Source organism: Meles meles, chromosome 5, assembly GCF_922984935.1.
Source record: "Meles meles chromosome 5, mMelMel3.1 paternal haplotype, whole genome shotgun sequence".
In the NCBI taxonomy this organism is placed as follows: domain Eukaryota; kingdom Metazoa; phylum Chordata; class Mammalia; order Carnivora; family Mustelidae; genus Meles; species Meles meles.
Window position 1 is genome coordinate 87,249,310 of NC_060070.1, and position 25,349 is coordinate 87,274,658.

General features: G+C 38.3%; 1 protein-coding gene across 3 annotated transcripts in view; it reads right to left on the bottom strand.

Moving 5' to 3' along the window:
* BTBD9 (BTB domain containing 9) overlaps positions 1-25,349 on the bottom strand; it is a 422,827-nt gene that overhangs the window by 362,775 nt on the left and 34,703 nt on the right. For all 3 annotated transcript variants that reach the window (XR_006818290.1, XR_006818291.1, XM_046004605.1), the window contains exons 2-6: positions 18,640-18,851; positions 14,285-14,648; positions 12,969-13,233; positions 3,494-3,713; positions 387-506 (exon numbers count right to left, since the gene is read on the bottom strand). Coding sequence is in view for 1 of the 3 variants with exons in the window: in XM_046004605.1 (XP_045860561.1) it covers positions 387-506; positions 3,494-3,713; positions 12,969-13,233; positions 14,285-14,648; positions 18,640-18,824 (1,154 nt within the window). In the remaining 2 variants the exon portion in view is untranslated. The remainder of the gene's footprint in view (positions 1-386; positions 507-3,493; positions 3,714-12,968; positions 13,234-14,284; positions 14,649-18,639; positions 18,852-25,349) is intronic.

Genomic DNA, 25,349 nt, shown 5'->3' on the forward strand with positions numbered 1-25,349 from the left:
GGACTACCAGGGAAGCCTCCAGAAATACCTCCCATGGCTTTTGTGGGAAGAACGAAGCCCCTAACAATCACTCTGCTTTCAGTGTCTAGCATGGAGCTTATAAAGAGCATCTCCACTTCTCCTGTGCTCTCTGTCCCTACTTGTTCACGGCAGGTCTCCAGCATACGTATGGCACAAAACACTGGATAAACAGTTCCACAGTATACTCTAGAATTAAGATGATTTGTTTTCATATTTTCGCTAAGTTTTTTAGTTGGGATGCATTTGGTAGCTGATAACCCGAAAAAGTCTTCTTCTTTGAGACAAAAAAATATATAGCTCATTTCTCAAGGTTCACATTTCCTTAAATAAGACATCACAATCATTAATTAGCCATGAGAACTAACCTGCAGACACGGGCTGGAAAATACAACTTTTGCCAAGAACGACATAGATACTGCGAATGGTCAATCACTCTGATCCAATCAAGTTCATCCATTGACACTTCAATGAAGTATGAGTAAGACCTGTGAATCAAAAGGAAAAACGCAGAAAAAAGTACCATATTAAAATAACAAAACCAAGTCATACTTTAATAAAACGTTAAAAGATACAAAAAAATACACAGTTTGCTAATTGCATTTTCTGCATAACAATCAAATTATTATCAGAACTTCCTTTATAAAAATCAAATCCTGATAATAATAAAATCTGTATAGACCCACTATTGTAGCATACACCACAACGCACTAAACTTATCTCTCCGCACGCTTGTATGCCTTATTGGATTGCAAGCTGCTTAAGAACAAGGAGCATACCATATTTATCTTCATCTGTTCAGGGCCTAGCACCCTGTTTGGCACACATCCAGCATGCAAGATAATTGTTCCTTTCCAAACAGATCCAGGATGCCTTGCTCCTGCTGTATTAGCAGATTCATAAAGCCATGACAGAGAGAGGACACAAAATCAAGGAGTTGGAGGTGTGCCTTCTCCTTGTACCTTCCCTAGTCTGGAAGTCCAGCCCTATTCCCTCAGGATAGCCAACTCAGAATGGTCCCCCAGGAAGGCCTGCTTATCTCCTGCTCCCTCTCAGTCTCCCACCATCCCACACAAATACGTGGCCTGAAGAAAAATAAATGACATGGGTGTAGAGATAATATGTGTTTCTTTTGGGTACAACATAGAATTTGGCAGCTAATAATCTGGCAGTAATGAAAATAGCCTATCATCCTCCTCTAGTCCACTACGCTGGACCATTAGATGCTGGTCCCATACTGCACAAATCTATATTCCCCTGTCATAAGCCAAATTTAAATTTGAGATGCAGTTATTACTTGTAGTGTAATATCAACAGGAACAATCTCAGAAGATTTAGGTGACCATAAATGTCAGCCTGCAACCAACAGTTGTGACCAGAAAAGGTCAGCTTATTTTGTGTCATCCCCTCATTTTCTGCTGTCCCCTCACTCCCATTCATTTTATGGCTCAGTCTCAAACTGGTTATAACCTTTTATTGAACCTCTCTGGGTTATCAGTAATGCAGGATATAATTTTACAACACATGTCAGAATCTTTTGGGCTTAAGATTCTGAATTTTTCACCTTTGCTTAGAATGATAACTTCTGTGAAGAAAGAACTGCTACATGGTTAAGTCCCCTGTGAATGTAATGCACGCATTAAAACAAAGTGGCCTATAAATATTTAACATCATGGAAACGATAACTACTTTCAGTCTGAAACATACTAACCTTTTCTTTTGTTATCTTTATACTAATTTCACTTTAATTAAATGAGTGAATATATGTAAAACTTTGAGAACAGTACCTACCACATAAAAGTAATGAAAGTACTATATAATTATTGTTATACCGTTATTATTAACCCAGACTCTTGGAAATGATATGTGAATTAGCTCCATTTTGCCAATTAAGCATTATATTATATCCAATAAGATACATATCAGAAAATATATATATATATATATTAAGATTTTATTTATTTATTTGAGAGACAGACAGTTAGAGAGAGCATGAGAGGGGAGAAGGTCAGAGAGATAAGCAGACTCCCCGTGGAGCTGGGAGCCCGAGGCGGGACTCAATCCCATAACTCCGGGACCATGACCCGAACCGAAGGCAGTTGCTTAACCAACTGAGCCACCCAGGTGCCCATCAGGAAATATATTCTTAATAAAGAGAAACAGATAAAAATAACCTGGGGACCTTGAATACCTGTGCCTTTGAGAAATGCTGACTCTCACTTCATGAAGATTCCCTTGTATTTGGTTCAAAGGGCCTAAAAGGCCCAAGTGGTGGCCAGCAGTGCTAAGAAAAATGAATTACCATGCAAGGGTATCATCACCATTACTACTAAGTCCTCCATGCCAGACTCAAAGAGGCATGAGTAGGGCCTAAAAGACTATAACAGTTTCTGGGTATGTAGGGTTTAGGTTAACGATGGGCAGTGATGAGAGAAACAGTTCTTGGCCACCCAACTGCTCTAGTACTTCTTAGCATCACAGATGAGCCCTAGAAACTACAGTGGGTGAAAAATGTCAGAGATGCCACAAGAAAGGCTGAATCTTGAAGCACTACAAAGTGGGTGGGTTCCGAGGCTGGAGCCCACCAAATATTTTTCACAAACTTCCTTTATTCTGAGAATGATTATTTATCCACCCACTAAAAGACAATTTTTTTCTTCATCCATAGGATAAAATGCATTCAAAAAGTCATAATATTCGAAAGTAAACAATCAAGTAAATAAAAGATGCTAACCCAGAAGACAGAATACCAAACAACCAAAACAATAGTATTTTAGAGGAATATTTGTTTTTTTTAGATTTTTACTTATTTACTTGAGAGAGAGAGAGAGAGAGAGAGAGAGCACGAGAGGGGGGAGGGTCAGAGGGACACGCAAACTCCCCGCTGAGCAGGGAGTCCGATGTGGGACTGGATCTTGGGACTCCAGGATCATGACCTGAGCAGAAGGCAATCACTTAACCAACTGAGCCACAAAGGTGCCCCTAGAGGAATATTTAAAGAGCAGAATGTTCACAATGTATGAATTACAAAGTGAAGTTAGCCTTTACACATTTCATCTTTATTTTGTAAAACTATGTGTGGTTTCTGTTTTGTGTATGTGTATGTGTGTGTGACTAGTCAAATATACACAAAGTTAGATAGATAAATACTAGTTAGACATATACTTGTTAGATATATACAAAGATTACTAATGGCCGGTGAGATTACTAACAATTTCTATTTTCTCCTTTGTGCTTTCCTATATTTTCTACGCTTTCCATGATAAACACTATTCATTACTTTTATAAGCAGAAAAAAGGCAAAAAACATTTTTTTAAAAGGAGTATAACCTTTAACTCTTCCCTCAGAACTAAACTTCAAGAGAAATAGCAAAACGATCCGAAGGAAATAAACCACCAAATCTGTAAAAACAAAATTAGGTCAAGTCAATCAAACATAATGTCATTTTCTGTCTATGTCATACTAATCACTCACCGGCTATCTCGATCCCACAGGAGTATCCGTATGTGATTGATGATAGATGGCTGACCTAGCTTAATCTCAATGCCAGAACGGCAGTCATCATCAATTGGGTGCCTAGAAAATCCATGATCCAAATCGTAGTTTTGAGTATCGCCGTCTAATAAGGCAGACTTCAGCTCCCCTTTTACAACCTGGGCTCCATACTTCATGGTTGCAATATTTTCTTCTGGGACTACAGTTAAAAACAGAAAAAGCAAGGTCAATGGTTACTTGGTAAATTATTCTATACTGTGAGAAAAAGGACAAAATTCTAGCATTCTAGTTGATTCTACTACATGTATTTCATTTAAAAATGGCAGAGACTTGTCTCTGATAGAGGATATGGAATGTCTGTGAGGATTAAGATACCATCCACAGTTTAAACTTAATGACACCACCAAAGCCACAGAGTGCCTGAGAGCAATGTTACTAAGAAAAAGTTGGTAATACTAAGGGGAAAATAAAAAAGCCATGTATTAGGACAAACAAATCAGCTCTGAGTTCACTCTATTAGTAGCTTTATTTTTTTTTAAGATTTTATTTATTTATTTGACAGAGAGAGAGAGCACAAGTAAGCAGAGCGGCAGACAGAGGGAGAGAAAGAAGCAGCTCTCCACTGAGCAGGGAGCCTGATGTGGAGCTCGATCCCAGGACCTGGGGGTCATGACCCGAGCCAAAGGCAGTCGCTTAACCGACTAAGCCACCGAGGCATCCCGATTAGTAGCTTTAATTTAACATCTATTGGACAAAACTGACATATAAGATGACCTGAACCCGCAATTTGGACTGACTGCAACATTTAAAAGCAAAGCAGACAGACCAGATATCTGACTAAACAACAGAAGACACATTCCAATATAGCAGAGCTGTTGGACATGGACTATACACGGACATGCTGAAGTAATTAATCTAGCGAAAAAACAATAATATATGTAAAAGAAGGTGTATTTTTACTTCACTTGAGCATTTTAAAAATGAAAATTCAGGGGCACCTAGGTGGCTCAATCGTTAAGCGTCTGCCTTTGACCCAGGTCATGATCCCAGAGTCCTGGATTGAGCTCCACGTCGGGTTCCCTGCTCAGCGGGAAGCCTGCTTCTCCCTCTCCTACTCTCCCTGCTTGTGTTCCCTCTCTCACTGACTCTCTGTCAAATAAATAAATAAAATCTTAAAAAAAAAAAAAAAAGAAAAAAGAAAATTCAGCCAGTCATCAAAATTAGTATTATATAATTAATATATATACAATATAATTAAATATAATAATTATATATAAACATATATAAGTAAAATATAATACATTTATAATATATTTATTATAAATATAATATATAAATATTTTACACATTATATAATCATAATTATGTATTTCTTATAAATATTTTATTTCTATATTATAATATTTATAATACACAATAATCATATATTATATATAAATAATAATTAATAATATATGATATAATACTTATATAAATAATGAAATAAATAAATAATAAAAATAAATAATAATAATAATAATAGACATATATATAATATAATAATTATATAATTAACCCCTTCCGCTCTTCCACACTATAAGTGTTAGTTGTTTCTGGAACTCTGAAGTTCTCTATGCAAACTAGGTGCCAACGTTCTAAGTGACACTCTCCATGGAGAGACAGGAGGCAGCAAAAACCAGCTGTGAAGAACTTGAGCTTCAGATCAGAGTTCAAACAGTGGTCATGCCTCTAACCAGGCCAACCACTTTGGGGAAGTTATCCTCTCTGAACTCAGTCTCTTAAGAGGCAGTACCTAGCCCGGGGTGTTTTTGTTTATTTGTTGGAAGGATTAAATGAGATGATGTTCGCAAAGCACACAGTAAGCTCTAAAAAAATTATCAGAATTATTATGAAGCATATACTAAACAATACACAATAAGAGAACTAAGCAAGTTTACAGATTATAAATAAATGCTGAATTCTCATAGCACATATACATCTTGGCTATGTGATTTAAACAGGGGAAGTGTGAGCTATAATGAGGCTCTTAGGGAAAGGGGGTAAGTAATTCATCACTGCGTATTTCTTCAAATATGTGGGGTTTTTTTTGTTTGTTTGTTTGTTTTTTATGTGGGTTTTTCCAAATGTGGCTCAGTCATTAAGTGTCTGACTCTTGCTTTTAGCTCAGGTCATGATCTCAGGGTCATGAGATTGAGCCCCATGTCAGGCTCCTCGTTGGGCATGGAGCCTGCTTAGGATTCTCTCTCTCCCTCTCCCCCTTCTGCCCCCCAATCACGCACACTCTCTGTCTCTTACAAAAGAAAAAATTAATTGAAAACATTTTTTGGATGTAGCCAGGTAAAGGGAATGATTCCAGAAGATGACAATAAATGCAGCTGACAAATAGGGGCTGGAGTAGGTCTATTTAACTCACAAAAGGGTAAGGCAACTCAGAAAAAAAAAACCGAAATGAAACCTAGTCATGTTCAACCTCTTTTGTGCTTACGTGATACAGGTTTATAACTTCCTGAGTTCTATTAGTTCATGGTACTCATACATATTCTTCACTATTCATTTCTTATTTATTTAACAAACCTTATTAATTCATTTGATTCACTCCTCACAACCCTTTGAGTGAAATACTATTACATGTCCATTTCACAGATGGGGAAGTAGGTGCAGAGAAAGGATGGATGGACTTTGGTGCCTAAGGTCACATAGCCAGCCAGTAACAGAGCTGTACTTAGAACCCAGCAGTCTGCCTCCAAGGAGCCCCGTCTGCCACCTCCATCATAAGGATTTCTGAGGAGAAGACCATATTTACTCCTCTCCCTCTAATCCCCTCCCCTAAAAGGTCGCCTGAGACTTAGAGGGAAAAAACAGAGTCTGATACAGTGTAAAAACAAAGAGAGTTGTATTTAAAGTGAGAAGACCTAAGTCTGAGACTCCAGCTTTACCACACATTGCCTCTGCCTGAGGCCACTCGGTCTCTGAATCTGCATCTGTTTTCTCATCTACAAATAATACTGTGTCCAACCCACCTTCTGTGTTACTGTAAAGATCAGACTACAGAAAATATATGCTACAATGTCCTGGAAATATAAAGCATTCAGTCAAAAACACAGAAGATTCAATCTGTACCAGGTACCACGGGAATACCTCAGAGAATGAGACATATGGGCCCTGCCCTCCTGATGTCTCCAATCTAGAGATGAAGCACTTCATAAAGCAAGCAAACAGAAACTCCCAACTGACACTTTTTAGTGTGAGTAATGTGTAACCCTCGGTAAAAAGAGATCTCTGTTCCCTTGCTGCTCGGTATAAAATGTTAGGGTCTGAAGTCTGTCACTGCTGACCACTGGAACCATCTCCAGCAGTTCTGACACCACCAGTCAAGACCACACCAAAAAAGGGGGAACTCAAGCTTTCAGACTTAGAAAGTGCTGCTAACCTTTGATTTTCTCTAAACATAAGCTTTTTCATCTCTAAAATTTAGCAGGCTTGGAATAACACACAGGCACAAGGGTTTCAAGAGAGTGTAACTGAAAGTCTAAAATGGAAATGAAATTGCTACCACAAGTCTAAAGTCTTCTTTTGAAGTTTATTTCAAGGGCACTTGAGAACTTCTCTAACTATTCTTGATACAGATTCCCCCCAAAAGTATCTTTTACTTTAAAATGGGAAACACTCACACAAGTGGAAATTCTCTCATGGTGATTATAGTCTGAGTATCTCATAGGATAAAAATACAACTCCAAGTGTGTGTGTGTGTGTGTGTGCGCACGTGCCGTGTGCACACACATGCATGTACAAAACCGATAGTTAAATTTAAGAAGAATTTAAAAAAAAAAGTGATCATGAGAAAATTCAAGTCATAATAAAATAACTCAAACCATAAATATTCTTACTACCTGTATTGGGGCTCAGAGAAAAAGAGCTCAGAGAAAAGAGCTCTCAAAAAATGCAGGTGTTAGGGATTAAACAACCAAGTAGATAACAATACTTTTCTTTGCATTTGTAATTTTGGATGCATTTTAGAAATATGAAAAAAAAAATTAAGCTCTAACGTTCCATAGTTAGGCAGAAACAAGCCATTACTCGAAAGGAAAGCTATGGAGAAATGGAGTAGGACTGGCCGCTAGCTACACAGTGCCAAAATCTGGTGCCAGGTTAGTTATCTTGTGTTTTCCTTTGATTGCATTATGTTTTTAATCATCCTTTGTTGAACTTTCTATTACATCTAGGCTGAGACACTTGTCCACTCTTGATGGGTCATCTGGAGCCACACTGGTTCTCTGCCCACTGCCATCTCTTTACCTACTTCTGTACCCCAAATCACCCTGTACTCCCCAACCTGACTTCCCTGGAAGATGTGTGGCTCTGCCCTTCCAACAAGTGTGGCATGACAAAGGGCTTTCTTGACATCCCCTGTCTTCCCTAACTCTCCCCATTATCTCCACTCTCTGCAGGCCTCCTTTCCACATTTGACAGTACTCATGATCAAACATGCCAAACACAAACACCAACAGAAAATAACCCAGGCAGGAGAGTCTGTTGGAGAGCAATGGCCTTGTGAGTCAGATCAGCACTCTGGTTCCAGCTCAGGCTTCGATTTCACTCAGTAACTTTAGACGAGTTACTTATAAAGATCACAGAATGAAAGCTTCTAAGAGCTGAATGGGACCTTCATCCTATATATTTAAAGAAAAAAAAAATTTCTAAGCTGCCTTCTGTGTGCCGGACTATGCTGGACTCACCCTCCAGCAGCCATCATCTCATACAGACAAGTGCATATCAAACATAAAAATGCCTCCACAGAGAATGCTCAGGAGGGATTCTTTGTGAACCCCCTAGTTTACCGACAAAGATACTATCAACTATAGCTGGGAAGATAAATAACATGTATGTCAAAGAGTTTTAAAAATATTAAAGTTTCAGGGGTGCCTGTGTGGCTCAGTTGGTTGAGCAGCTGACTCTTGGTTTCAGATCAGGTCCTGAGATCAGTCCTACATCAGGCTCCATGCTCAGTGGGGAGTCCACTTGAGACTCTCTCTCCCTCTGCTCCTCCCCCTGCTTGTACTCTCTCTCTATCTCTCTGTCTCAAATAAATAAATGACATCTTAAAAAAAAGAAACCTTGAGAATGGAAGCTGTGATATGCTCCCTGCTATAAACATGAAGAAACAATATTGTCCTCTTTTCCAGAGTCTAAAATCTGAGACACACAAAACAAGTATAACTCAGCCTGAACAAAAAAAGCACTAACTTTCACGGCAGAAATACCTCCATAGTTAAGATAAAACTAAGCATTAAGGGAACAGCAAGTTGTTCAAATACCTACGGAAAAAAAATAATTTTCATCAAAGTTAATTCCTTTCACCATGTGTGTGTAAAAAACTACTCAAAATCACCTTCCCAGAAAGACTAACCATCTCTGGTAAGTTAAAACATCCTTTGGATCCTCTTTTTTTTTTTTTAAGGAGGAAAAAAATTGTAATTTGGTCAAAATCCTCAGGATATGCAGCTCTAAGAGTTGAACCTTCCAGTAACCAACACTAATAAACTCAAAGAAAAAGCATTAGTATCTGTGGTGTCCCTAATCCAGAATAGAACCTCTCCACAGTTCACAAAAAGTCCCAACGACAAAGAAGCTACACACAGGGGAGAACAAAGAAACAAAACAAATTTGGTCAACAGTTTCAAAATAAACATAACTACCTTTCCCAGAACAATCCAGGAAGACTTCTGAAATTTCAGACCAAGTATTCCTAACAGAGAAGAAATGTGATAAAAGAAAATAATGGTATGTCTGGATAACATTTACTTAGAGAATAACTAATGTATCTTTTTAGGAGCTGACAGGAAAGTGCTATGCATCCTTAGTTGATATTATGGATTTCACTACCCACATAGTTAAAAAGTCAGAAAACCAGCCTGTTATTTAATCATTTCTCAAATTCAGAAGTGAGATAAAAGATTCTCAGACATTTATATAATCTCTTCCTTGAGATCCCAATGGATTATGCCAAGATGAATAATTTAACATTTATGAGTAATAAATACAGTAAATACGTCATTCCAGAACTGAGTGTGCCTCAGCTGGTTGAGTACTCCCTTTCATGGTAATCTCCTGGCTTTATTATAACCCAGGTCTGACACCTCCAGTGACCAGCTGGTCAATTCTAAGCTACCATTAACTAAATGAAGTTTCCAAAGCACCTCCTCACTCCTGAAAAAATGTCCCAAGCTTATTCCTATAATGAATCCATTGTAGGGCCCTATCAACACCTCATATCAAAGACAGGGCAAGAAGGGAGAAAAAGAAACTTATATGAACAGATCTGACAATGAGGATTCAGAAATTCCAAAATTCTATTACTCATCTTGTTACCTCCCCCACTTCCATCCTCCCATCTAGGACCTCTCTAGCACCTCCAATCTCTTCCCAGATCTATCTTGAGCTATTCCCTCTAGCTGCCATACTACTTCTCTACTGCCTTTCACACCAATTCACACTGGATGGTCAACATATTATATTCACTATCATTTCAAACCCATGCCTAATCCCCATTTAGCCAAGCTTCTGTTCAGACTACTCACCAACCGACTATAACTTACATCCCAAAGTTTTCTCTCAATCCTCATTCTTCTGACTTCCCAGCACCACTAAATGCCAGCGACTACCCTCTCTGTATAAAAGTTCTCTCCTCTGCTGGCTTCTATAACCCTACCCCATTTTTTCTCTACCTCTCTAATTCTTCTTTCTCTACCTTCAGGACCCTGTCTACAGATTTTCTCCAAATCTCAGACTCTGAGCTTTATTTCCTTCTTTACACTCTAGTCCAGGACTCAACTCTTTCTTCACCAGCTCCGACTGCTTCCTAAATGCCAGTAACATGCTTCCACTGCTACTCCTATGTGTTCACTCACCAAATGTCTGCTATATGCTATATGCCATCTTAATGTCTGCTATATGCTATATGCCATCTTATCCTTAAATGTTGAGGATACAAAGATCAACAAACCTTAGAAAGATCATCTCTGCCTTCAAATATCAAAGATAAGTTAACAAAAATGTTTAAAACAATGTAATCAATGTGGTAATTCCTACACAGACATACAGAGAGGAGGAAGAACACAAATAATGATAATATAACAATGGTTTCCTAGATTGAATTTCCAGACATAATTTGCAGAAATTATTTCAACTAATTCTCATAACAATACTAGGAAATGCAGGACTAACAGTAAAATTCCTATGTAACTTAATGCCAGGTCATACAATTAATAAGTAATTCATTTGGGATTTGAAGTAAAACTTTTCTGGCTCCAAAACCAATACCTTTTCTTCTGGGCCCAATGAAAAGAAACCTAAATCTGATGAGTCAGGAGAGAAATCCAGACTAAGGACACCTATTTAAGATGAATCAGTACTGAAGACAATGTAAGAACATGGTCAAGGAAAAGATCACTCAGGGAAATGACTAACATGGGACAGAACTTGGTACTTAGATGTTCCAGAAATCCCCAAACTCGATAAGTGTAAAATCAAGCTCAGCATCTTCAAAGAACTACTAAATTTCTTTAGTTCTAAGACACATATTTTTTCAAATTTTAACATTTCCTGGAATTGGGATATAGATATGACAGTGTGTCATGGTTTTGGTTTTTTTTTTAAGATTTTATTTATCTGACAGAGAGAGAGATCACAAGTAGGCAGGGAGGCAGGCAGAGAGAGGAGGAAGCAGGATTTCCACAGAGCAGAGAGCCCGATGCAGAGCTCGATCTCAGGACCCTGGGATCATGACCTGAGCCGAAGGCAGAGGCTTTAACCCATTGAGCCACCCAGGTGCCCCTGTGTCATGGATTAACTGGTAGTACTCTTTTTTTTCTTAGTGGTACACAAACAATGGCACCTTAGAACTTCTGGTTTCTTAGATTTGATAAAATAAGGTAACTTCCTCCTAAACTTAATCCTCAAATTAATATCTCTTAAGTCACCAAGATCTAATTTTTTTTTTTAAAGATTTTATTTATTTATTTGACAGAGAGAGATCACAAGTAGGCAGAGAGGCAGACAGAGAGAGAGGGAAGCAGGCTCCCCGCGGAGCAGAGAGCCCGATGCGGGGCTCGATCCCAGGACCCTGAGATCATGACCCGAGCCGAAGGCAGCGGCTTAATCCACTGAGCCACCCAGGGGCCCCAAGATCTAATTTTTTAGAATAATATCTCCTTTATACATACTTACTTTCTCTCTTTCTTACAGCCACTTCAGTTTACAGTTGTATCAACCTTGTGCAGGTCAAATACCCTCCTTGCTGGTCTCCCTGAACCAATTCTCTATTCCAGATGAGCAAGTACAGCACCATGGATCAAACTTTTAAAACCATCATCATACTCATGCATCTCTCCCTCTCGAAAATTCGCTGCTCGTCAGGCATAAGCAAAAATCCCAAGCTAGTTTGACAGACTTCCATGATTTTGGTGGAGCTGACCTTTACAGACATTGTTGTTAATCGATGCGAGCCTTCTGCTCTAGTCCACCTCTTCTATTCCCGGTCTCTCAAATGCTCTACTTTGTCTGTCAAACGTAACCACTCCTCCCCTCGGAACACACTCCACCCCGATGCCACTCACAATATCCAAGGTCAGGATTCACCTCAGGCTTCAAAATCTCCATGAAATCTCCTTTAATCCTTCTACGCCATATCCTCTTCCGACATTCACAACATGTACTCACTTTCAACATTGTTGTACTTAACTTTTCATGGGAGTATATGTCTTATATCCACAAGGATATTAAAAGGATCAAAGGTGGAGATTATATTTTGCAGTTACACAGCATAACGTAGCGTTTCATTACACAGCCTAACTACACAGGTCTGCCTCTCTGCTCTGCATCTTTCTTTGTGACATTGGGCAAGTTACTTAACCTCTCTGTGCAATGGAGACGATAATGGTACCTACTTCAACAAGCTGTTGTAAGAATTAAATGACCATGTAGAACTGTTATTGATAATACAAGCACTTTATAAGCACTTCATAATTGCTATTATTTTCTTAATAAGAACAATCACATAAGTGTTGAAAATAGCTATTACTACTACTTAGAATCTCTGTGTTCACAGTACCTCAAAAAATTATAAGTACAGAGCACATACGCAGTGCTGATTTGAGGAAGGCAGGCAGGAAAGGTCTTAGCATGAGAAGAAGCTTTTCAGGAAAGTGTCTATTTCTGATATTCTAGGGAACAGCTGAAGAAATTTGTCCAGGAATGGCAAGAAATACCTATTTTGGAGTCTACAAAGGCTCCACAATCTCTGGGGGAATTAAGAGGAGAACAAGAGAAAGCAAAGCTCTATGTTCTTAGACCCACACGTACACCCGCAACTAGAGTTTTGTAACTCATTTTATAGCTGAGACTGTCAGACAAGGGAGAAAACATCTGCAGGAGATGAGGATAAACAGGTACTCACTGAGCATGCCTCTGTAATTGAGGTCCATATCCCGGCTCTCTGATCGAACTTTAATAGCATCCAGAATGGCATCAGGAGACAACAGTCCTGAAGGCCTCACAACGTTCAGAAGTTCAGTGAGGCTCATCAGAGGCAAACGCACAGCTTGCATGATTTCAGCATGATTCTCCTTTGAATTGTGTTTACACCAATTTAACAAGGCTAGGAAAATATCTTTCTCGGGAGCTGCAAATGAATCTCTTAATACGATGTTTAAAAGTGCTGTCTGAAAAGGATAAAAAAAAAAATTCCAGTCATATGGAGTTCAGCCCTATGTATGATCAATCAGCAAAACCTCACAGAACTGCAAGGATCACTTCTATCTCAACAACTCTCTTCGACCATCTTCTTTCTTTAATCTTTGTCCATGTGCTCTCTTGCCCATCACGGCTCCATGAATAGCCATGGGCATCTTGTACCACTACATCAAATGTCTAGTCTTTCCCACACATCTGCACCTATCTTCAATAAAACAAGAAGAAAAATGGCAACATGAGGAGCTGTCATTCCATGCAGGCTCTCCAGGAGAGCTCACATTTAAAGGCCAGTAAGATAGATCTGGCATTTAAAATTCTAAATCTTGTGTTCCACAGTATTACTGTACTCCCGTAGTTCTAGTTTTCAGATTTCCAGACTCACCTCCAGCAACACTGGGGCAACCCTCAAAGACCCTTGGCTCCAAAAAATTAAGTAGGATAGTAAAAAACATATGGGCCAAATACGTAGCTTTTCAAATATGTTTTCCCATTTGAAATATTCAGGTCCTTGGAGGAACATAAAAAGGGAAGGGAGAGACCAGGGTTCAGAGACAGATTTGAGCAAAACAGTCTATTTTTTTGAGCCAGCAAAAAAACCCCAAAAACAAACAAACAAAAAAAACAGTGGACTTAAAACATCCAAGGATACCTCAAATCTCCTTTATGAACTTTCCCTCTCACAATAAGGAATTATTAGTTGCAACTCTCTATTGGAGAGATACAAAACCAAAAAATAGTAGGCAACACCACAAAGGAACCTATCTGACAGGCATCACTTGGAAAACACCCACCCTGCATAGAACCTACCAGAAGAATCTTAAAAAAGGAAAAATAGGAATTTGCCTCTCTCTTATATGATCTACATAGAGTCTCAGTAGCCGGAGGCGGGCGGCTAGACAGACGACCTCTTCCAGACCGACAGTTCCTAATCTTTTATTCTTAGTCTGTGGCTCTCTTCCGGCTGCACAGATCTAAATAACGCGATGCATGCCTGCAGAGTACTTGCAGACGACGACACACCTTAGAAAGGGAGAGGAAGCCTTCACTGGAGAGCACCTCCTGAGCATTTCTGTCCATAAACATGCAGCACATGCAAGTTAACTTGGGAAGTGAGTAGAGGCTGGCAACATCAAAAGTCATGCAGACATTCTGAATGTTAAGTATGGTGCAGAGATACTCAGAGGTAGAATCCTCCAGCTCTGGAAATCCATATTTATGAGCCAGGCTCAGAAAGTCCAGCAACACCTCCTCCTTCTCATCTGTCAGCGTTGCCCGCCCAGTGTAGATGTATTTAAGCAGCATGGTGAATGCTTCTGCGGTGGTGTCTTGGAGAGGGATTTCTGCTTCAGGCTGAGATTCTCGCATCCCACCATACAGTAATGCTCTGCATGTCAGAGAACAAATACATGAGGAAGACCTCAGATAAGATTTGCTACAATATTATGAAATCACGGTTATCAGCATTATGCAAACATAAATTTGTTTAATGACACAAAGATTCAGCTGAAGAAATGCATAGTAATCATTTTAAATAGTTCTCTAAAGAAAGAGAAATTATTTATAAACTATTTTGGATTAATTCTATAAACAAATGGACTAATGAAATATCCTGAGACCTCAAATATGTAAGAAACATTCATTAAGTAGAGAGATGAAAGCGCTCTTTTGAAAGGAACAGCAAAATCCATATAAACAGATTAAAGGTCAATAAACTCTTTAAAAAGTAAAACTCTGTAGGAAAAGATATAATCAGATAAAAACAATTATACCCAATCAGGTGCCATTCTCCCCTGTTAGACTGGCAGAAATTAAAAATCCTGTTAACTATGCAGTACTACAAAAGCAATGGAATAACAGGTTTTCTCATGCACTGCTTTGAGCCTATAAATAGGCACCCCTTTGGGGAAAGTAATTTAAGTAATTCCTATTCAAATCTAAAATGGGCATACCCTTCAACTCAGTAATCTGTTAGGACTCAATTCTAGAGGAAATAATATAGCAAAGTAAAGATACATGTATAAGAATATATAGTGAAACAATGGAGGGATGCCTGGGTGGCTCAGTGGGTTAAGTGTCTGCCTTTGGCTCAGGTCATGATCCAAGGGTGCTGGGACTCAGTCCCAGCTGAGCTCCTTGCTCAGCAGGGAGCCTGTTTCTCCCTCTGCCTTCTGCTCCCCCTGCTTGTCCACACGTTCTATCTCTGACAAGTAAATAAAAACTTAAAAAAAAAAAAAAAAAAAAAAGAGGGGCGCCTGGGTGGCTCAGTGGGTTAAGCCTCTGCCTTCAGCTCAGGTCCTGGTCCCAGGGTCCTGGGATCAAGCCCCGCATCAGGCTCTCTGCTCAGCAGGGAGACTGCTTCCCCCTCTCTCTCTGCCTACTTGTGATCTCTCTCTGTCAAATAAATAAATAAAAAAATCTTTAAAAAAAAAAGAAAAGAAAAGAAACAATGGAAACACTGAAAAAATCTTAAATGTCTATCAACAGAAACAGAATTTTAAAAACTGATACATACTTCTGTGCAGCTATTACAGAGATAAACGAGATCGATGTATATAGTCTTCAAAAGATATCCAGGATATAGTACGTAAGTCAAGCTGCAGACCCAGATGTGTTGATGGGAAAAAATATATACCACATATTTATGTGTGTATGCACATAGATATATAGGTGTATCTAATTACATTGAGAAAAACTGGGGGAAATTCATCTTACACTGTTAACAGAGGTTGTCTCTGGGGAATGGGATTAGATGGCTGGGAGGGAAGAACTTCCATTTGTTAGTTCATAAATTAAAAATAAAATTGGGAATGGGATTATGGGTGATTTGACTTCTTTCTTCCTGCCTTTCAGTATTTTTCAGATTTTAAAAAAATCCTATTATTGCTTATCTGCTCATCTAAAAACTGAAAACCAGATAGCCCCGTCAGGTAATGAATTTGAATTTCTATCTCTATTACTATAGGAGAAATAATATGAACCAATTAAACCTCAAATCCATCAGGAAAGAAAGGAGGACAAAGGAGCAGTACAGAAAAAGAAGAGTTGAAGTGAGAAAGAAAATATGCAAAAGTGAAAACAAGAGAAAAAGGGGGCAAAAAGAGGCTCCCCTTGCCCCTAAAATTCTCACAGTAGGACTAGCATTTCAAGGGTTCCCTCCATGTCTGTTGGAATTCCGCCCACCCTCCTCCAAGTCTTGGCATTCTTGATGGCCTCAGGGAAATAGCTGAAACTCCAGGCAAAGATTCACAAATATTCTGAACATATTTCTTTACTGGGTTATACTATGCCTAAAAATACCCTTGAAGGTTTTCATTAATCCAGAGAGTATCCTACCACGGCCTTAAAATTACTGGACTAAAGAATACTTTCCTAGGGAGATCTCACCAAGGCTTACTCCCACTGCAGTATGAGCCATGGTATTCGCCTAAATTCTCAATGTTTTAAAAGTGGTTTTGATGAGGTTTCTTTGGAACACTAAATATGAACTCTCAACCTGTGAAAAATTCCCTTGTGGACAGTCAGTCTGTCCTCATCTGCGAATTGATAGGCTCTATGACAACAATTAGGGAGGCTTCTCCTAACATTCCTTTGCATATGAATGTGTCAGCAGTGAGAATATAAAATAGCATTACCAATGACTCTGAGTTAAGCCTAGTGAGCCATGATATACTATAAATGTTCAATATTCACAAAGAGACACCAAGAACAAGTTCAGTAAGCAAGTATATTCCATTCACTTAATATGATCTTCAAATTTCTAAAAACATGTGAGTTTCTTTTGAGAATATACTGATCATCTGAAAGATATCCACACACGTTGTCTTGAATTCTTTTGGAAGAGGGAAGGTATATAATGTTAACAAATACTAAACATAAAGCTGAAATGTTCTGACTAAAACACTTTAACAATAAAGAGTGGACCAGTAAGAAAAGAGAAACACAAAAAGAAACGTGTGCAGAGGACAAAGACCAGTTACTAATAATATGACCAGACCAATGCAGGCTGTCTGGTTGGAGCTGACCACTAGCAGGAGTGTAGGAGAGAGTCAGCGAGAACTCTAAAAGATGGTCCTGGCTTCATCTACTGTGGCATTTTATATGTGCAAGATGGGAGGTTCTAAAAATGTTTAAAACGTACTCAAAGAGTTCGAATTGTAAATATTTCCAAGAGCCTCACCTGTGTGCCTCCAGATGCTGTTTTGTTGACTTAATTCTGGTTGTGAAAGTCTGACTGTAGTTTTCACTAGAAGGTAAGTGCAATTTTCTCTAAGCCACTGGCATCTCAGGTTTTAGGTATGAGTCTCCCAAGTCAATCCATGATTTTTAGATATGGACGCTCTGGATTTACCAAAGATAATTTATCACTCAGTCAATAATTCAGTAATGATTCCCTTTTAACAAATATTAGGTAGGGGCACCTGGGTGGCTCAGTGGGTTAAAGCCTCTGTCTTAGGCTCAGGTCATGATCCCAGAATCCTGGGATCGAGCCCCGCATTGGGCTCTCTGCTCCGCAGGGAGCCTGCTTCCTCCTCTCTCTCTGCCTGCCTCTCTGCCTACTTGTGATTTCTCTGTCAAAAAAAAAAAAAAAAAAAAAAAAAGATACATTCAAATATGAGGTAAAATGTAGAGTAATTAAAGCTTAGCTTAACATTCATAACTCTGGAAGTTAGAGGTCTGAGTGACAAAAAAAGGGCTACATATAAACAGGATTTTTTTTTTTTTACATTAGCACATAAAGACTGCTTAGTTTTAGTTATATATTTACTTAGTTTTAAAACTAAATTTCAAAAAAATAATAAATAAATAAAACTAAATCTCAGTAAATACTTAAATTCCCTTTAATTTGGGGTTGCTATCACTCCTCGGCCTTTTGGCTAAGATCAAGCGTAATATGGGGTTGCCAAACTGCCTATTTCAGAGATAGATCTGTTCAGAGACAGGTCCTGGGCCTCGGTGGTCTGAAACTAAGAGGTATACATGTTCATTAGCAAGTCCAGAGGTCGGTCCACTTATACAGTAAGAAGCTGAATTGCCAGTAAATCAGCTTAAGTTCCATTAGTCATGAGCTGTGAGGAAAAGGTGAGGGCCGCAAAGACTCAGCCTGAGAAATATTCCTGACATCCTGAAAACAATGGTTGATGTGGAACATTCAAGCGTGGGAAGGCTTCTCACCCTCTAATTCTCAGGTGGCTCCTGAAGGAAAAGGCAATTAAAAAAAAACAAAAAAACAAAAAATTCTGTAAAGAGAGAATTCCTATAGAGGTTGAACTCAAAGATTTAAATTGTTATGCTTTGTTACATATTTTTCATAGAGGAGAAAAATACCAGTGTTTTCCACAAGTGACTTGAATCTTCAAAAAATAATATACACTTACCGAAAATATTGGCACCTCGCTGCTAAAATTACCCTGTGGGCAGGAAAACGTTTCTTTTCCACAACGAATGTGACGTCACCATATTCTTCCCCAATCAGCAAGGCACCAATATGTTCAGACAAAATGTGCACGTGATCAATTTCCCCCACTGCAGTAAAGGGGCGAAGAGGGTGGCTGTTACTCATCTTGTAGAACAGGTGATAGTCGTTGATCTAGGATATAAAGAAGGGGTAAGAATTAGTGGAAGGAGGGAAGTACATTTAGAAAATCACATACCATAAACAGAGCTAAGTAGGAATTTGAAGGACTTTAAAACAAATAGCATGAGAGAGATTGCATCATGACTCCCATCTTTATCAACCAATTTATTCTCAGAAGTAATTCAGCCTGACTCCATGAACTCCAGTCCCTTCAGTGTCTTATCATACTAAGAAAACAAAAATGCCAGCTCTTCTAACACAAACAGCACTTGGAGCCATTATAGTCTAGAAAACCGTGCCAGTTACCAGTCCCGTATTTCTTGGTACCTCAGGAAAAGAAAAACCAACAACTGGAACTCCTCTGTAGCACAGATCTACTTAATGAGGCTGGGTATAACTATACTCAGGAGGAGAGTCATCCGGGCATTGATCTAGACCTAAGTCATAAGCAGAATAAACTAAGTCATCAGATTCCAAATACCTTCAGAGGTTTTCGTCTGAAAATACCTTAAATATTTTCTAAAAAATAATCTTTGAGAGTCACAAAAATAGCCTGACATTTATTAATGAAATCTTTACCCCCCTGAAAATAAAGAATAACCCCGATACTTTTCTTTAAACTGTAACTTCTAATTCAAACTCACAGCTCTGCCTGTGTTTACCACTACATCATTACATTTAATCTCATTTACAGGCATTTCTTTGCTTTTGTATGCAATACTTTTCTACAGATTTAACTAAAAATCGAAACATGATTAACAGTTATGTCCCTTAAAAGCTAAATGTTTATATTCTTCAATCTCTCCAGTATTTGCAGGTTCTGTTTTTTCAGGGGAAGTAACCCAGCAAGCCGGTAAGATTCTTCACCGGCATTCAAGTGCCCCAGGTAAAGACAAAGCTGACCGCTCAGAGGGGTGCCAGCTACCCCTCTACTGCTAACTGTCTACTGCACCAGAGACCAGGGGAATTGAGACAGATGTGCCTTCTTCATTAGACCTCCACACCTTCTTGAACTGTTCACTTGGACCAGGATTAAAGGTTAAACCACTCTTAATCTGTAAACGTCCATATCTAGATCCATTATTAGCAAGGTGTACAAAACATTTCTTTATCCCCAAAAACTGCAGTGAAAAATCCTTGCAGTACAGGTTCCCCAAATCCTTGCTACTCCATGTCCACCCCCTACAGAGAGAGCAACAGCAAGGACTGTGACACGGAGATGGAGCATGGGTTAAGTAAAATGACACCCACTCCAGGTAAGTAGACAAGCTCCCGGCCCCCTAGATTAGGAGCATCAAAGGGATAGCAGCATACTCCCTTAACAGCCAAGATAAATCCCTCTTCAACTACAATTTTCACTTGAAAGCCTTAAAAAAACGAGTCATCTCTAGTCACCTATATATGAAAGATCAAACTCAGCTTAAGAGGATCTACTTAGGAGTGTCAACAAATAATGCATGATTAAAATTATTTAATGCATGATGCAAGAGTCCAATACAGAAGAAGTTGGCAAACTTTCTGCAAGGGGTCAGATAAATATTTTAGGCTTTACAGGCTATATGGTCTCTGTTTAGACCAGTGGAGCCAAAAACAGCCATTGACAATAAGTAAATTAATGAGCATGGCTATATTCCAATAAAACTATTTGCTGAAAAGGGATGGATTTAACCCTCAAGACCATAGTTTGCCAAACCCCACTCTAATATATGATCAAAGATTGGCTATACTCTAGATAAAGGATCAGACTGTTTCTGGTTTTTGTTTTGGTTTCTGGCTGGATTACCCAACTGATATCCAAAATAATATGGTCATTTCCTGTGTCAGCCATGAAATTCTGAAATCTACTGGTGCCTGACTTCAAAACCTCAGTACTCTTCAATGAACTGTCATGTTACTATCCCATATTTCAGTGATGGTGCATGGCTCTAAACAAAACAGACTCTTTCCCTGCCTGAACAAATGCATTACACATACTCAGTGAATATATTCTCTGGTATAATAATCACTTATACTTTAACCCAGGTCATAAGTGAGATGAAATGACTCTTGATGAGAAAAGATTGATTTTTGGTTAACGAGCTGGAAGGTAAATTTATGATTCTTCAAATGATACATAATAAACATCAATAGTATATATATAAATATCTACCTTAATAAGTTCTCCAGATCTGTACTTCTTAATACAACTTCATTTTGCTAAATTGAAAGTGTGATTTTAATCACACTTTTCCAACTGAAGATATAAAGTGAATATTGCCAGGTATAGGAAACAGCTACTTACTATGGAATAAATATAATTTTATTGGCATATAGTAATAATTTTAATTAGAGCAGTGACTGTCAATGAGCTACACACATTGGAATCACATGGGGAGCTTTAAAAAGGGGGCAGAAAAAGATGCTTGCACCGCATATCAGAAATTGTGACTTAGTTGGCCTAGAATATGGAATCACTCTTCTGAAGCGATTCTAACAAGCAGGCTAAAAAGGAGCCACTGATTTAGACTCTGCTGTTGTAGTCACGTACCTTACTCAGGTGCACAAATACACACACAAAAAAATCCACTGAGAAAATTCATTGAGGATTTGATTCCATTTTGAATCTTATTGCAAAGAGGCAAATGGTGCCACAAAACTGCCAAGGCCACAGATCATAAGCAGAAAATATTTGAAAATATTTTTGTCCGATGCCATAGCTTAATTACAAATAGTTTGGGTCCACCCGCCTGTATTTTAAAAAGCATGTTTTAATTCAATTTTAAAATTAAATTAAATTAAGATGTTAAAAAAAAGAAAAAGAAAAAGCATGTTTTAGAAACACATATCAATAAAGTTAATTTTTTAAAGCTCTAACTTTAATTTGATAAATAAAATTGGAAAAAATGTTAAAGTTCATGGTGTACAACTGTTTATTGACTTGTTTCTTAAGCTCTAAAACTCATTCTGCCACTGTCAAACATGTGATCTCTGACAAATTTTCTAACTTCCATGAGATTGTTTCCACACCTGTAATGACCAAGTTATTGACTTTTTTAAAATTCATATAACTCTGCCACTGCCTTTTAATATCACTGTTTTGGCCTGACCTATGAAATGAACTCTCGTGACTCAGCATATGATTGTACTCATGAGTGCGATTTATTACAGCCAAAGAATACAAAACAAAATTCGTAAAGGTTTTGAAAAAACACATGAGGCAAAATCTGAGAACCTGACATAAGCTGCCAAGGGTCCTCTCCCAGTGGAATTACATGTGATGTGCTTCATTCCCCCATCAACAACTTGTGACAAAACATGTTAAATGTTACCAAGCAGGAAGCTTGTTGGAGACTCAAAGCCCTGGCTATTTATAATGGATGCTGTTCCAATAGGTAGCCCCTATCTGGCATGTATCCAAATTCTAGACTCCCAAAAGGAAAGTTGTGTTCAACATAAACCATAGTGTTTGCACAAACTGCTTAAGGAGCCTCTCTTATCAGCTGATGGCAGGAACACTTCTAAACTCTTAAGTTTCCATCTAGACACCAGTCAAGGGCCAACCTTGAAAGCAGAGCTTCCTAGAGATAGCAGTTCAGTCCTGCTATGTTAGCCATTTTCTGTATGGTTCCAGAAACCATCAGAGGCCTAACAATGTCAGCAAAAGCACTGCAAATAAGGAATCTAAAAGCCTATCTGATGGGGCGCCTGGGTGGCTCAGGTGGTTAAGCAACTGCCTTCAGCTCAGGTCACGATCCCGGAGTTCCGGGATCGAATCCCACATGGGGCTTCCATCTCCGCTGGGAGTCTGATTCTCCCTCTGATCTTCTCGCCTCTCATGTTGTCTCCCACTGTCTCTCTCTCTCAAATAAAAAAATAAAATCTTTAAAAAAAAAAAAAAGCCTATCTGATATACTTATTTAATCTCTGGTTTGGAGTGTAGAGAGGTATACTAAGAAACTAGCCTACTCTACCCATCCAAAAGTATTCATGACCCCTGACCTCCCATTATGCCCGATCCAAATAGTTTTCGGGACGGGTTTCTTCAAAATTTCAACGATAGATAATTCCAATGTTATTTATACAATTCCTGTGCATATGGGAAGTAGTTTTCTGCTACTTCTTATAAAGCCAATTTAACCCCAACAGGAAGATGCCCACACCCACACACTCAAAAACAAGCATAAATAACAAAAATCCTAAGTAAAATATTGGAAAACAGAATTAAGCAGAAGGATTCATGGCAAAGTGGGTCAATTCAAGAAGAACAGATGAATATTAGGAAAAATAAGTCATTGAATTAAAACATCAAAGTGGAACAAATCATAAAATCATAATATAATTAGCTCAATAAAAGCTAAAATATCCTTTTTTCAATATTTTTAAAGATTTTATTTATCTGAGAGAGAGAGTGTGTAAGATAGAGCATGAGCAGGGCTCTGAGAGGGCCAGAGGGAAAAAGAAGCGGACTCCCCACTGAGCAGGGAGCAGGAAGCAGGGCTTGATCCCAGGATCCTGGCAGCACCACGTGAGCAAAGGCAGTCACTTAACCAACTGAGCCACCCAGGCGCTGCACTAAAATATCTTTTTAAACAATCACTACTAAGTTTATTTTTAAAAAGTTCTGACTGTATAGGAATAAAAGGATACTGATTTTTATTAGGATACTAATACTTCCTTAACTTGATACATACATATACATATAAACATAGCCTAACTGTAACAGATATAAGCATTTGGTTAGTAATAAAAAACTAGAAACAGTCCCAGAAAAGTTCAGAAATAAGACAAGGAGGTCTACTCTTATCACTATTAGCATTTCTCAGAAACAAAAGACGATGCAATTAATTGAACCAAGTTAAAAGTAAATGGATTAGAAAACGAAGAGGCAAAATAATTATTTGCAGATAATCTGACTGTCCATATGAAAAATTCATGAGAACCAACTGAAAAAAATCAGAGAGAAAATAAAGGAAGTTCAGTAAGGTGATCTCATAAAATTATTATATGAAAATATACAGTATCCTCTCATGCCAAATACCACAAGCTGGAAAATATGAAGAAAAAGACCTGCAATTTATAATTGCAAAATACATCTAATACTTAGGAATAAACTCATAAACTCATGGAATAAAACCAACGTCCATTGAAGAATTTAAGAGAAATACATTAAGAGACATACATTGCAAAAAAAAAGAGAGAGAGAGAGAGAGAGAGAGAGAGAGAGACATACATTGCTTGGACACAGAAAAATCCACTGTTTAAAGAGATCAGCCATCCCTCAATCACCATACAAAAAAAGCATATTTGATATTTTATTGTACTTTAAATGTTCTGAAGCTTCAAAATTCAAGAAAATATTCTTGATAGGGATAACAGTTAAAAAATAATAATTTGACAAATGGGCACACATAAAAAAACTGAGAACAAGAGGTGATTTAAGTTGAGAAACACAGTTCTATTTAATATGGGAATTAAAAGTAATCCTGATCACAATCACAACAGAGTTTTTTTTTTTTTTAAAGATTTTATTTATTTATTTGACAGCGAGAGAGAGAGAGATCACAAGTAGGCAGAGAGGCAGGCAGAGAGAGAGAGAGGGAAGCAGGCTCCCTGCCGAGCAGAGAGCCCGATGCAGGACTTGATCCCAGGACCCTGAGATCATGACCTGAGCCGAAGGCAGCGGCTTAACCCACTGAACCACCCAGGCACCCCCACAACAGAGTTTTTTTTGTTTTTTTTTTTTACATTTTTAAAGAAGATTTTATTTATTTATTTGACACACACAGAGAGAGATCACAAGCAGGCACCCTGCTGAGACGAGAGCCCAATGTGGGGTTTGATCCCAGGACCCTGAGATCATGACCTGAGCCGAAGGCAGAAGCTTAACCCACTGAGCTACCCAGGCACCCCTGCTTTAAATTTTTTAAAACCATTTCTATTCTGGTAAATATACATAACATAAAACTGATCATTATAGCCATTTTTTAAATATATAGTTCAGTAGCATTAAGTACATTTACATTATTGTACAACCATCACCACCATCCATCTTAAGAACTTCGATTATCATCCAAACTGAAACACTGTACCCATTCAATGATAATTTCCCATTTCCCCCTTCCCCGTCCCTTGCAATCACCATTTTACTTTCTGTTTCTATGAACTTGACTACTTTGGTATCTCATCTAAATGGAATCATATAGCATTTGTCCTCTTGTGACTAGCTTATCTCATCATCATAATGTCTTTAAGTTTTGCTCGTATTGTTGTATGTGGCACAATTTTATTCCTTTTAAAAAGGATTTAAATTTTTTAAAGGCATTTCTTTTCTTTTTTTTGGGAAGAGATTGAGGAAGACTGGTGTTCATCCTTAAGGATGAATAATATTCCATTCTGTGAATATACTACATTTTGCTAATCCATTTACCTGCTTATGGACATTGGGATTGCTTCTACGTTCCAGCTATTGTGACTAACACTCTTTGAACATGGGTGTATATACATCTGTTCATGTCCTGCTTTCACTTCTTC